Below are 11,538 nucleotides of genomic sequence, written 5' to 3' on the forward strand. Positions count from 1 at the left end.
TTTTTTTTATACTTACAGGAACCACTATATCGAGTGCGGAGATTCCGAATCTGCAAAAAAATCTCCATTTCAAAATTTAGATCCCCCTCCCCACTAAATTTCTTAAATTTTCACTTAAAATTTTTTTTTTACGAAATATGTAGAAAAATACAGAGATTATGGATTCTGAATAAAAAATTCTGTAAAATTTTTCAAAATAATAAATAGAATAAACATCCCTCCCCTCTCCACTATGACAAGAAGTGAAATTAAAGTGTTTTCCCTACTAATGTTTAATGACGAACATAACCCAACATGTTGTGGTCAGGGTCTTTTGGAATTAAGAGGGGTCATGTAAAAATTAAATTTTTTGCTCACACACACGCATATGTTTTTCTCCGTCACAACATATGAGTGTGAAAGGAAGGGGTGATGAAAACTCTACGGTGAACCCCCCCCCCCAATCAAACAGCGTTTCAATTCTGCGAGAGTATATGTGTGTGTATGTACAAGGGAGGTATGTGAATGTTTGTGTGTGCAACGGAAGTGGGATGGTGAGCATTCAACGCTGAAAAGAAAAATCAAACAGCGTTTCAACTCTGTGTATTTGGTATTTACTTGCCAGCTCACGTGTGTAGTCACGGTCAGCTTTATGTGGCCTTAAGTCAAGCAAGGAGGAAGGAAAACTTGAAAATTCTTTTGAAGGAAACAAGCAGTCAATGGATGTTAGTTGCGAATAGATTTTTCACAAAATATTTGGTTATAGGCGCAGGAGTCGCTGTGTGGTAAGTAGCTTGCTTACCAGCCACATGGTTCCGAGTTCAGTCCCACTGTGTGGCACCTTGGGCAAGTGTCTTCTAATATAGCCTCGGGCCGACCAAAGCCTTGTGAGTGGATTTGGTAGACGGAAACTGAAAGAAGCCCGTCGTATATATATATATACATGTGTGTGTGTGTGTGTGTTTGTCCCCCCAACATCGCTTGACAACCGATGCTGGTGTGTTTACGTCCCCGTAACCTAGCGGTTTGGCAAATGGGGCCGATAGAATAGGTACTAGACTTCCAAAGAATAAGTCCTGGGGTCGGTTTCCTCGACTAAAGGTGGTGCTCCAGCATGGCTGCAGTCAAATGACTGAAACAAGTAAAAGAGTAAAGAGTAAAGAGTTATAAAAGAATTATTAAACTAAAAACCTGGTTTTGTACCTTATTTATATACAAAATACTACAATTAACCGTCAGTTTTGATGGTACGGGGTCAGCTAGTCCACTAATATATAATTCTCTTGTTCTTTTGTCTATCATAAGAGATGACTGACGAAAGAAGGGTTAGGGTTAGGGGTGGGAGAAAAGGTGTTCTGTTATCTTTAGAAATGTAAACAAAGTCACGTGTGTACCTATACCGAAGGATCACTAAAATATAAACATAAATGAGGATCGGATGAGTTTTGGGTTCGGGTTAGTGAGTTAACCCGCCCGTTGGTTATCCCTTTTTGGGAATCTTTTTCCTTCCTTTTATGCTCCGACCGACCGCGCAAGCACAGCCTCGTGCATTCTCATCTTTCTTACCACTGCCGTCCATCTTTTTCCAAACGCTCTTTGCGGCACACTCCTCCTCTCCAGACGGATCTACATGCAAGTTCTGAGAAAGGACGGAATAATGTTATTTTGTTTATCTTTTCCCATATTCACCGCTTGAATTATCTGCCCTTCCTATCTGACACGCGGTGTCTTAGATTAACTCGAAGCACATGTTTCAGTTAATTTGATGAAATGATCGTTTTAAAAAAAGCATAACATTTCTCTAATATATTAAATCAGTATATTGAAATATATCTCTTGAACTAATCCACAGACAAGAATCTTTTGAATTTGTCATCAACATCTCCGAGAGGTATTGTATTTCTTTTTTTATTCTCTACATCGTCTCGACTTACAATACTTTTCTCTCGATATGTTTTAAATATTTATTATATTATTATTAGCTTATTTTCCTCACGTTCTTCTGCTTTGTATTTTGTTTTATATTCATGAACCAAGAAATTTTACGCTAAAACACATTTAAAAGCAGAAATATAAGTTGATCTATATCAGTGCTTTTCAAACTTTTTGCTGGAGTGGAACCCCAAGGAAACATTCCACTGGCTCGAGGAACCCCTGTGCAATAATTTAATAGTCTTATGCACACATATCTGCACAGGAGAATGAAAAATTACTGCCGATTTTAGCAGTTTTGTAACTTCTTGCGGAACCCCTGGACTGTACTGGCGGAACCCTGGTTGAAAACCACTGATCTATATGAACGCAAAACGACAGGTATTCGTCTAATATTAAGTATAACACAGTCACATTGCCCAGTCCCACTGCTTTGACGCGATGAAATTATCGAATATTATAATTCATTGTTATTACTTATTAAAGTCTCCCTTGCGATGTTACTTTGGGTTGGCCATTTCTATATTTTAGCAAATCATTACTCGTTTCTGTCCATAAACTTTCATGGTAACTACATATCCGCAAGAACTAAAACTGAATGGTACTACTTAAGAACAGTGATCCCGGTGCGCGCACTCGCTCATCCGCGCTAGCTAGTCGTGACTAGTCGATCCTTACTTTGTTTTAAAAAATTATTTACTTTGTGTTTTTGTGTTTTATTTACTTTGCTAGGTAGTCGTTCTAGAATCGACTAGTCACGACTAGCTAGCGCGGATGCACGACTGCGCGCACCGGGACCACTCTTCTTAAGTAGTACCAAACTGAATTCTAGAAGTTACGTTTTCTCTTGAAAACCAGAAAATACTCAATTCCTGATCAGCTTCTAATCCTCTGTAAAACTCAGGTGTTGCTTTTATAATTTAATCATTGCACACATGCTACAACCTCCATCTCACTATTTTAATGGCCTCTGCTCCTCACAGCTTGTTAGGCTCATGCTTCACCTACTCAGATATTCTCAACTCTTATGTTGTTCCCCTGATATCATCCTTGGGCGGACGTCAGACTTACGAAGCACCAATAGGTTGGAATTTCTCCTTTTTCACGAAGATTCTTCAGATTTTTTTTTATGGTACCCTTGAAAATGTTCTGGAGCATCTTTCAGCAAAAAGAAAAAAAAAATGCAAAAAATGATGTCCTCGCCCCATCTTCCCCCCTCCAGATCGATTTTGGTGGCACCTCGCATTCACAAACTGTAAGAGAAGCCTTTTCGGTAAAAACAAAAAAAGAAAGAAAAGTAAAATATTTTCAGACGGAAAAGTGTAATTTAAGGGAAGTTTGGCTGTTGTTTCAAGCATATCCCATGGCCGGTAAGGTTTAGGGGTTGATAAAAATCATAAATTTTCAAAAAACTTATTTTTAATAGCATAAAAATGAGTTTATGCTATTAATGGGGAGAAAATATTGAAAAAAACATTAATACAAAGAATAAGTCCTGGGGTCGATTTGCTCGACTAAAGGTGGTGCTCCAGTATGGCCGCAGTCAAATGACTGAAACAAGTAAAAGAGTACTTGTCAGAGTGAGAAGGAAACGAAAGTGGCCATGGGATATGCTAGAAACAACAGTCAAATCTCCCTTTAATCACATTTTTCATTTAAAAGTATTTCCTTTTTTTTCTTTTACTGTAGAGGCTTCTCTTATAGTTTTGAAGTGGATAGTGCCTCAAAAAAAATCATCGTATGTAGTGCCCACAAAATCAGTTAGGGGGCATAATTTTTTGCAAATTCTTTTTGCTCAAAAGATAGTCTAGAGCCTTTCCCAGGGCACTGCGAAAAGCATCTAAAAAATCCCTGTCAAAACAGAAATTCCAATTTGGTGCTTCCTAAGTCCGACATCTGCCCATCCTTGTGTCTACCTCACAGGCAACATACTATTCATTGCACCTGGTCCTTCCTTCCTAGAACAGTTCTCTGGGATTTCATTTGCTTATGTCTTTTCCTACAAGTGTTGACTAACTCAGTTCAAGAGGAACATTAATAACATCAATCCCACCATTTTAATTAAGCCTGTGAATGCCATGGGCACTGCTCCCAACTCCAGATCCAGTTTAGCCCCTCCCGATGTATTCCCTTATCATTATTCCTACTGTGTCTTATCTCAATTGCTCAATCCTTTCTCCTGAGAACCACAGCCCTCTAATCGTCCTTCACCACCCATTTACAGGTATCAACTTACAGAAGTTCAAATTGAAATTACTTTGACTATACCAGTCTGTTGGGCCTGCAAGAGCCATTGAAATCTACTACACTGGCTAACTATAGAAAAAAAACTGCCTCAACTTCTTCCATCTTTATCTTCTTTCCACCTACTCCCTCCTGCTCTTTTATAATGCATGGTTAACATGTATCTCCTCTATAGAAAAAAAAACACCTGTATTTGTCCTCCTATTATACTTCAGCCTCTCAACATGGGATCATCATCATCATTTAACATTCACTTGCCCATGTTTGCAGTACAGAATTTGTACATGAATAACGAATTGTTAGTCATAATATGTTTTGTAATGTTAGGCGATGTTGGTAACCATTCGAGCATGCCTTACTGGCACCTGTGCTGGCGGCATGTGTAAAGAGATTCGCACAAGGCCATTGCCGGTACCGCCTGACTGGCCCCCGTGCTGGTGGCACGTAAAAAACATCCACTACACTCTTGGAGTGGTTGGCGTTAGGAAGGGCATCCAGCTGTAGAAACTCTGCTAGATCAAGATTGGGGGCCTGGTGCAGCCATCTGGTTCGCCAGCCCTCAGTCAAAATCGTCCAACCCATGCTAGCATGGAAAGCAGGCGTTAAACGATGATGATGATGATGTTAGGGGCTAGTACCAATGGGAGAGGAAAAGGTAAGGAGGTTAGATCTCAGAATGCAGGACTTCACATGTGAGATGATAAAAGACTGAGACAGCATAAAATTATCCTCATCTACTTCAGCTGGCTTGGTTTTACATATCACCATCATTGCTTTTTAAGTGGCACCAGTACCCACAACAATGCTTTGCATGTGGCGTTTTGGTTTTAGGATCTCAATTCTGTTGTGGTGGGCGGGTCTTCTTGAGTACAGCAATGCACCACATACCTCAGTCCTCTGTTATTTCCTTTGTAAGGTTTAGTGCCGCCTTGACTGGCTTCTGAGCTGGTGGCACGTAAAAAGCACCAACCAATCGTGGCCGTTGCCAGCCTCACCTGACACATAAAAAGCACCCACTACACTCACGGATTGGTTGGTGTTAGGAAGGGCATCCAGCTGTAGAAACACTGCCAGATCAGACTGGAGCCTGGTGCAGCCTCCTGGCTTCCCAGACCCCAGTTGAACCGTCCAGCTCGTGCTAGCATGGAAATCAGACGTTAAAAGATGATGATGAGATCATCCTTCAGTACTTCATCCCATGTCTTCCTGAGTCTTCCTCTTCCACAACTTCTCTCCACTTTTTGCAACTGTCCTCATCCATCCACATCACATGACCAAACCAGCACAGTCTCCTCTCTTGCACACTACATATAATTCCTCTTATGCTTAACTTTTCTCTCTATACATTAGTGCTCTGTCCCCCATGTACACTGATATTGCACATCTAGTAGTGCATACCAGCATCATTCCTTTTTAGTCTTTACTACCCACAAGGGGCTAAACACAGAGGGAACGAACAAAGACAGACAAAAGGATTAAATTGATTATATTGACCCCAGTACGTAACTGTACTTATTTAATCGACCCTGAAAGGATGAAAGGCAAAGTCGACCTCGGTGGAATTTGAACTCAGAACGTAGCGGCAAACGAAATACCTGCCTTAGCATTATTCCTTTTTAGTCTTTGCATATCCTCTGCATTCACTGCCCATGTCTCACTACCATGTAGCATCACCATTCACTCACATGCATCCTATAATCCTGCTTTCACTTGGTAAAGTAGATGTAAATGTCCAACATGAAGTGTTTGTAAGGTTTTACAAGTTCATTTTGTTTCATTTATGGAAATGAATTTTTCTAAACTGTTGAAGTAATGCAGAATAATTTGCTACATTATTATATTTATTTTATCTTTTTCCCTTCTTTGTATACAGTTCATCAATTAAAAATGCCAGAAAATTTGAAAATAAAAAAGAAAGCTACCAAAATGGATAAAAGTCTTGTGAAGGAGGAATCTGATGAAATTGTCTCTGATGTACAAGCATTTATAAAAGATCTCGGCCTCAATACATCAGTTCCATCTAGTATGAAAAGTAATGTATCTGCACAACCACTGCCTGAGGATTTTAACTGGGGTGACATGATGCCAAAGAAAAAAGGAACCGTGCCGCCTTCTGCATCCCAAACTGAAAAAGTGTCAGCTGATACATCAAAGGATGCTGCAGACAGTAAAGGACCAAGTAAAAAAAAATCAAAGAACAAATATAGACCTCAAACAGATGAGGGTGTTGTGGGATTAAATAAAGTTTCTTCTGAGAAAGTCCAAGATGATGAGATTTCGAGTACCACAAAATCAGTTAAAAAAAAGAAAACTGGCGAGAAAAGTGGTAAGAAAGAATTTATAAAATTAGTTGTTGAAGCAGGGACCGTTTGGTATGATTACCTAGAAAAGAAAAACATGGACAACAAGAGTAGAGACAACACCAATAAGACCAAGCGTACCAGTGCGAAACCTTTGGAGTCGGAAGCTGCAGAAATTTTCCAGAAGGATGTAGAAAATTATAAGAACCTGAGAGCTAAACGGGAACCTTCTGAAAGCAGTTGGTTTGAAAAGGTTATTGCATCTGGAACTTTGAGCGACAAAGAAGCAGCTTTCCAGCTTTATGTGACTCAATCACCTGTCCACAATCTCGATTCTTTGGATAATCTTATTGCTATGACACAGAAGAAAAGTCGCCATGTTAACATTAAAGCTGCACTTGTTTTGAAAGATCTTTTTATCAAATATATTTTGCCACCGGACAAAACTCTAATGTCATTTCATGAACACAAAACTGATGAATTAAGTAATTCTAATCGAAAGAAGCAACTTGCCTTGTGGTACTTTGAAAACGAATTGAAGAAACGTTTTGGTGTTTTCGCTGAGTCATTAGTTAGAATGCTACAAGACAATGTCGATGCTTGCAAAGAAAAAGTATTGGCTATTATTAGTGAAATTCTTGTTTACACTTCTGAACAAGAGACTATTTTACTGTCATCTCTTGTAAATAAAATTGGCGACCCTAGTTACAAAGTAGCATCAAAAACAATATACGTCTTGTCTAAATTTTTGAAACTTTGTCCATTGAAAAAATTAAAGGTTATCGATGAGGTAGAAATGCTTCTGTGCCGTTCTGGCATGAAAGAGAGGGGCCTCTATTACGCCTTTTGCTTCCTCTCTAATCTTCGGTTAAAAGAAGGCGAAAGCAAAATAGCTGAGAAACTTGTCAATGTTTACTTGAAATTCTTCCAGAAATACATTCAAAAAGGGGAAATGGACAATCGAATGCTTAGTGCTATTCTTTGTGGTATCAATTTTGCTTTTAAAATTATACATGAAAATCGAGAGTTCATTGCAGAACATACTGAAATACTGTACAAAACTGTACATCTTGTGAACTTTAATACTAGCTTACAGGTAATGATGTTGCTGTATCAAATAATGGAATCAGAAAGTTTATCTGATCGATTTTATATGGTTCTTTATCGTAAAATGTGTGACCCTGCCTTGAAGAGTTCAAACCGACACATGCACTTCTTAAATCTTGTCTTCAGAGCCATTAAGAATGACCACTCGGAAGCCAGAATAAAAGCTTTTATTAAAAGACTTCTTCAGATATGTCTTTATCAGTATCCTCCTTTCATCTGCGGTTCTCTCTGTCTCTTATCTGAAGTCTTTCGTGAGAAGCCTAAATTGCTGAACCTGGACCAAAACGCTGAAAACTTGATGGATAGCGAGGATGAGGAATGCTATAAAGATGTTGAGTTAGACAGTGATACAGAGTCTCCACAACAAGCAGCATCAGATTCAGAGTTGACGAATAAGGATGATAACGAAGAAGATTCCAAGTCATCTGGACAGGTTTCTTCTTGGGTACATCGTAAAAATTTAAAATATGTTCCCACCAACATATATTATATGCCACATCACCGTAACCCTCTTTATTGTCAAGCAGAGACAACACTATTTTGGGAATTATACTTACTGTCATTTCATTTTCACCCAACTGTCTCTCTTTATGCTTCGACATTACTAAACAATAAGTTTATTGACCATGAAGGTAATCCTTTGCAAGATTACACCTTGATACGTTTCCTTGACAGATTTGTATTCAAAAATCCAAAACAAATTAAAGAGAAGTCTTCTGAGCCTAAAAAGAATCGGTATATACCAACAGGTATTAAACTAATTCCTGCAAATGATAGAAAATATCTTGAAAAAGCGAATAAAATTCCTGTTGAGGAGAAATATCTCTATCAGTATTTCTTGCACAAAAAGGCTGTTACTACTGACAAGGGGATTTTCAGTGAGGACGAAGAAGTTAGTGATGATGAATTTGACCAAATTCTTGACCAATATGAAAGAAATGCAGATGATAAGGAATTAACAGCATTTGATTTTTATGGGGAACTTGGAAAACAAAGTGCGAAGAAGAGAAGCTTGGAAGCAGATTTTAGTAGCAGTGAGGGCTCTGATGAGGAGTCAGATGATGAAGTTGACTTAGGAGAAGATTTTATGGCAGAATATAAAGACTTTGGTGGGGAGAGTGATAATGAAAATAGTAACTGTGAGTTTGATGAAGAAAATATCAAATTTTCTGATGATAGTGATGGAGAGGATGATTATGAGAAATTTTGTAAACCCAAAATTAAAAAACTGAAAAGGCTTAAAAAGGAATCTGAACAGAATCCTCATGATACGTCTAAGTTTTTCGTGGCTGCCGAGGAATTTTCTCATATGCTAGAAGATAACATTGTGAGTAACATTGGAAGCCAGGCAGTTGTGAACAAAGACAAATCAAGTGCCAAACAGATGAAATGGGAAATGGCCAGGGAACAGTGGATGAAAAAATCTGATTGGAAACAGAAACGACAGCCAAAATGGAAAAAGAAAAGTGGTAATAAAAGTAAATTTGTTACGAAACCTAAACAGAAAGGAGTAGGGAAAAAACAGAAAAGGAAAAATTGGAAGTAATTAAAACTGTTTTCAATAAATATTTTTAATAATACTTTTCTTTTTATGTTAAATTATTAACTGGAATATATTCTTGTGTGGATTTTGGTTTTGCTGGACCGAGTTGGTTTCTGGTTTTGAATTGCTAAGGTTACAGGTTGAACTCTAATACTTGTAATTTCAATTAGAGGTAAAAAGGGGATTAGGAATGAAGGGGTACCTGAAGGTAAGAGGGATGCAAGGGATGAATATCTGTTGTAAAAGCACCATCCGTTCGTGGCCGTTTACCAGCTCTGTCTGGCACCTGTGCGGGTGGCACGTAAAAAAAGGGCATCCAGCCGTAGAAACACTGCCAGATCAGACTAGGCCTGATGCAGCCTTCTGGCTTCACAGACCACAGTTGAACTGTCCAACCCATGCTAGCATGGAAAACGGACGCTAAATGATGATGATGATGAATCATAGGGGAGAATGAGAGGGAAACAGATATAGCTAAATGACTAGTTGTTCTGAAAACATAAGGAATTAATCCTAGGAGGTTAAAGTTAATGATTATTAAAAATAATGATGAAATAATTAGTGAAAAGCCTCCTAGATTGTTTCTAAAAGATCGAGTAATTTGAATGTTAATGATTTGTTTTGGGATTATTAAAGAGGAATTTTAAAAAATGAAGGGAAAATTCAAAATGAAGAATTAATGAAAAAATAAGAGATCATAGGGACAGAATTCATGTTAGAGAATGAAGATATAAGGTTGTTGAATTATGATCATCAAATGAAGAAAAAATATCTACTATCATTTTATCAGTTATATTTTGTTTTGTTTTTTTTGTTATTTTTTGGTTTATTAAATTATATTAGAAATATTGAATTTCTAAATGTCTCAGAGAGACATGAGCGGTGGTGGAGCGATATAGTGGTTGTATACTGTCAACTCAATGTGACAGTCCTGTAAGGGAATTACACCTCCGCCATTTAGCCCTAGGAAACATCGACGTCTCCTGTCGGCTTTGACACATTTTCTGTGTCCTTATATTTGCAAAGGGGAGGCAATCACCCCCGCCAGCTGGGACTAAGCACCTGAAGACATGCTTCTGAGTGTATTTCTCGTCGTCAGTTCAGGGTAGCCTGTCTCGTTCGCTGAAATGACTGCAACCTCTTCACAAATATATGCATTTTCAGTAAAATTTATTTACTGATCACCGAAATTAGAAATATTGAATTTCTAAATGTCTTGGGACTGTCACATTGAGTTGACAGTATACGACCACTATAAATTATATTATTTCATCATATAATAGATGAATTAATAAGGATATTTCTTGCTCAGCTGTCATCAATTTATTTTGTTAGTTTACAGATATTCTCTCTTTCTCTTTTACTTGTTTCAGTCATTTGACTGCGGCCATGCTGGAGCACCGCCTTTAGTTGAGCAAATCGACCCCAGGACTTATTCTTTGTATTAATGTTTTTTTCAATAGTTTCTCCCCATTAATAGCATAAACTCATTTTTATGCTATTAAAAATAAGTTTTTTGAAAATTTATGATTTTTATCAACCCCTAAACCTTACCGGCCATGGGATATGCTTGAAACAACATTTGACAGCGGCCATGCTGGAGCACCGCCTTTAGTCGAGCAAATCGCCCCCAGGACTTATTCTTTGTAAGCCTAGTGCTTATTCTATTGGTCTCTTTTGCTGAACCACCAAGTTACAGGGACGTAAACACACCATTGGTTGTCAAGCGATGTTGGGGGGACAAACACAGACACACAAACATATACACACACATACATACATATCTATATCTATCTATCTTCTCATCAGGCAAAGAAAGAAGTTAGCAGAAAACTAATAATGGAGAGATATAGAGCGATAGGTGAATTATAATAAAGCTTAAAGGCATGGAAGTAGATATATTTAGTGGAAGTGCAATGTAAGAAGACAGTCAAAGGTCGAATTTTATAGAATGGTAGAAATCACTTATAGGAATTAAAGGTATGTTTCTGCCAATGTTTGCAAAGGGATTCTTTGAGAATAGGATAAAAAACAATTCCCTATTACATAAAGAGCAAAAAGATTTACCTTTGTCATCACCGTGACCGACCAGGCTATCAGATGTTGCTGCACATCGCTGGTCACAATGCACTTCGCATTGTTTTAGCCTTCAAATGACACCACCCCGCTGGCTAAGCGAGCAGGCCAACAGAAGAAAGAGTGAGAGAAAGTTGTGGCGAAAGAGTACAGCAGGGGTTGCCACGTGGAGCTTTAGGTGTTTTCGCTCAATAAACACAGCACTCTGTCTGGGAATCGAAACTGCGATCCTACGACCGCGAGTCCGCTGCCCTTAACCATTGGATCATTGCGCCTCCACACCTTTGTCATGTGGTAAAGAAATAGAGAGAATATTCCATTCCAAATTAAATTGTTTATTATGATCTTTTAGATACC

General features: G+C 38.3%; 1 protein-coding gene across 1 annotated transcript; it reads left to right on the plus strand.

Moving 5' to 3' along the window:
• The first annotated feature begins 1,663 nt into the window (after nucleotides 1–1,663).
• LOC115231075 (CCAAT/enhancer-binding protein zeta-like) lies at nucleotides 1,664–9,142 on the plus strand. Its single transcript, XM_029801195.2, has 2 exons — nucleotides 1,664–1,870; nucleotides 6,029–9,142. The coding sequence occupies exon 2, from the start codon at nucleotides 6,043–6,045 to the stop codon at nucleotides 9,106–9,108; it is 3,066 nt and encodes a 1,021-aa protein (XP_029657055.1). The 5' UTR covers nucleotides 1,664–1,870; nucleotides 6,029–6,042; the 3' UTR covers nucleotides 9,109–9,142.
• Nucleotides 9,143–11,538: the final 2,396 nt, after the last annotated feature.

Source organism: Octopus sinensis, linkage group LG1, assembly GCF_006345805.1.
Source record: "Octopus sinensis linkage group LG1, ASM634580v1, whole genome shotgun sequence".
NCBI lineage: Eukaryota > Metazoa > Mollusca > Cephalopoda > Octopoda > Octopodidae > Octopus > Octopus sinensis.

Bases quoted from the DNA above. Each gene is read 5' to 3' on its own strand.
- LOC115231075 (XM_029801195.2), top strand. From the start codon at position 6,043: ATGCCAGAAAATTTGAAAATAAAAAAGAAAGCTACCAAAATGGATAAA.